Source organism: Aplysia californica, unplaced genomic scaffold, assembly GCF_000002075.1.
Source record: "Aplysia californica isolate F4 #8 unplaced genomic scaffold, AplCal3.0 scaffold01008, whole genome shotgun sequence".
Lineage (NCBI taxonomy): Eukaryota > Metazoa > Mollusca > Gastropoda > Aplysiida > Aplysiidae > Aplysia > Aplysia californica.
Genome location: NW_004798278.1, coordinates 190,845 through 192,230, shown reverse-complemented (window position 1 = coordinate 192,230; position 1,386 = coordinate 190,845). Strand labels below are relative to the sequence as shown.

The 1,386-nt window shown below is 45.5% G+C and overlaps 1 protein-coding gene across 1 annotated transcript in view; it reads left to right on the top strand.

Moving 5' to 3' along the window:
* The window catches only part of LOC101860057 (sortilin), a gene marked incomplete in the record, with an annotated part of 30,054 nt that overhangs the window by 26,855 nt on the left and 1,813 nt on the right, over window positions 1-1,386 (top strand). Inside the window, 1 exon segment of the mRNA XM_013089651.2 lies at window positions 416-567. Coding sequence (XP_012945105.2) covers window positions 416-567 — 152 coding nt within the window.

Sequence of the window (1,386 nt, the reverse complement as noted above, 5' to 3'; positions counted from 1 at the left end):
CTAGGTGTAGATCTTTCCCACCAGAAGATCAGGGGTGTGGCAGAAAGACAGCAGTAAGGAGGAGCCCAGGAGTAGCAGTAGAAAGGCTGCAGAAAGAGTCAGGAGCCCAGAGGAGGGGGCAAAGGAGGTGCGGGGGTGGGGACAGAAAGTGGAATTGAAAGCAGACGACAGAACATTGCTAGAGAGCAGGAACTGAGGTGAAAGGAGACAATTTTAGAGAAAAAATTTTTTCGGTCGCTGCTCGGATTCGAACCCGGGACCTTTGAATGAGAGGCCAACACCTTAACCTCTAGGCCACGAGAGCCCCCAAAGATTTTTACTATATGAGCCTTGTGATGGCAAAGTGTTAAAAACTAATAACAGCCTGTGAATGTTGCTGTAATTCTGAACCGAACCATGGACACTGCTCTGTCAGGTGCTGAAAGGTCCCCACGCCTACGAGATTGCCGACAGCGGAGGTCTGGTTGTGGCTGTGCCCCTGAACGACCCGTACCCGAAGACCATCAAGTTCAGCACGGACGAGGGAAACTGCTGGCACGTGTACAAGTTCACCGACCAGGAGATCAAGTGAGCAGTTGCTGCCGCTGTTGTTGTTGTTGTTGTTGTTGTCGTTGCTGTTGTGGTTGTTGCCATCGTTGCTGTTGCGGTTACTTCGTTGTTGTTGTCATCGTTGTTGTTGTTGCTGTTGTTGTTTTTGTCATCGTTGCTGTTGCAATTGTTGCTGTTGCGGTTACTTCGTTGTTGTTGTCATCGTTGCTGTTGTTGCTGTTGTTGCTGTTGTTGTTTTTGTTATTGTTGCTGTTGCCATTGTTGCTGTTGCGGTTACTTCGTTGTTGTTGTCATCGTTGCTGTTGTTGCTGTTGTTGCTGTTGTTGCTGTTGTTGTTTTTGTCATCGTTGCTGTTGCCATTGTTGCTGTTGCGGTTACTTCGTTGTTGCTGTCCTCGTTGTTGTTGCCATTGTTGCTGTTGCGGTTACTTCATTGTTGTTGTCATCGATGTTGTTGCTGTTTTTGTTGTTGCTGTTGCAGTTACTTTTTTGTTGTCATCGTTGTTGGTGCTGTAATTGTTGTTGCCATGGTAGCCATCGTTGCTGTTGCAATTACTTCGTTGTTGTCGTCATCGTTTTTTGACGCAGTTACTACGTTGCTTTTTCTATCATTGCTGTTGCGCTTACCTCATTGTTGTTGTTGCTGTTGTTGTTGTTTGCCATCGTTGTTGTCGTCATCGTTTTTTGACGCAGTTGCTACGTTGTTGTTGCTATTGCTATGTTGTTTCTTGTTGTTCCTATTTTTGTTGCTCATGTTGATGTCTCTCTTGTTTTTGTTTTTATTGCATAATTGTTGTTGTTCCTGTTGTTGTTCCTGTTGTTGTTCCTGTTGTTGTTC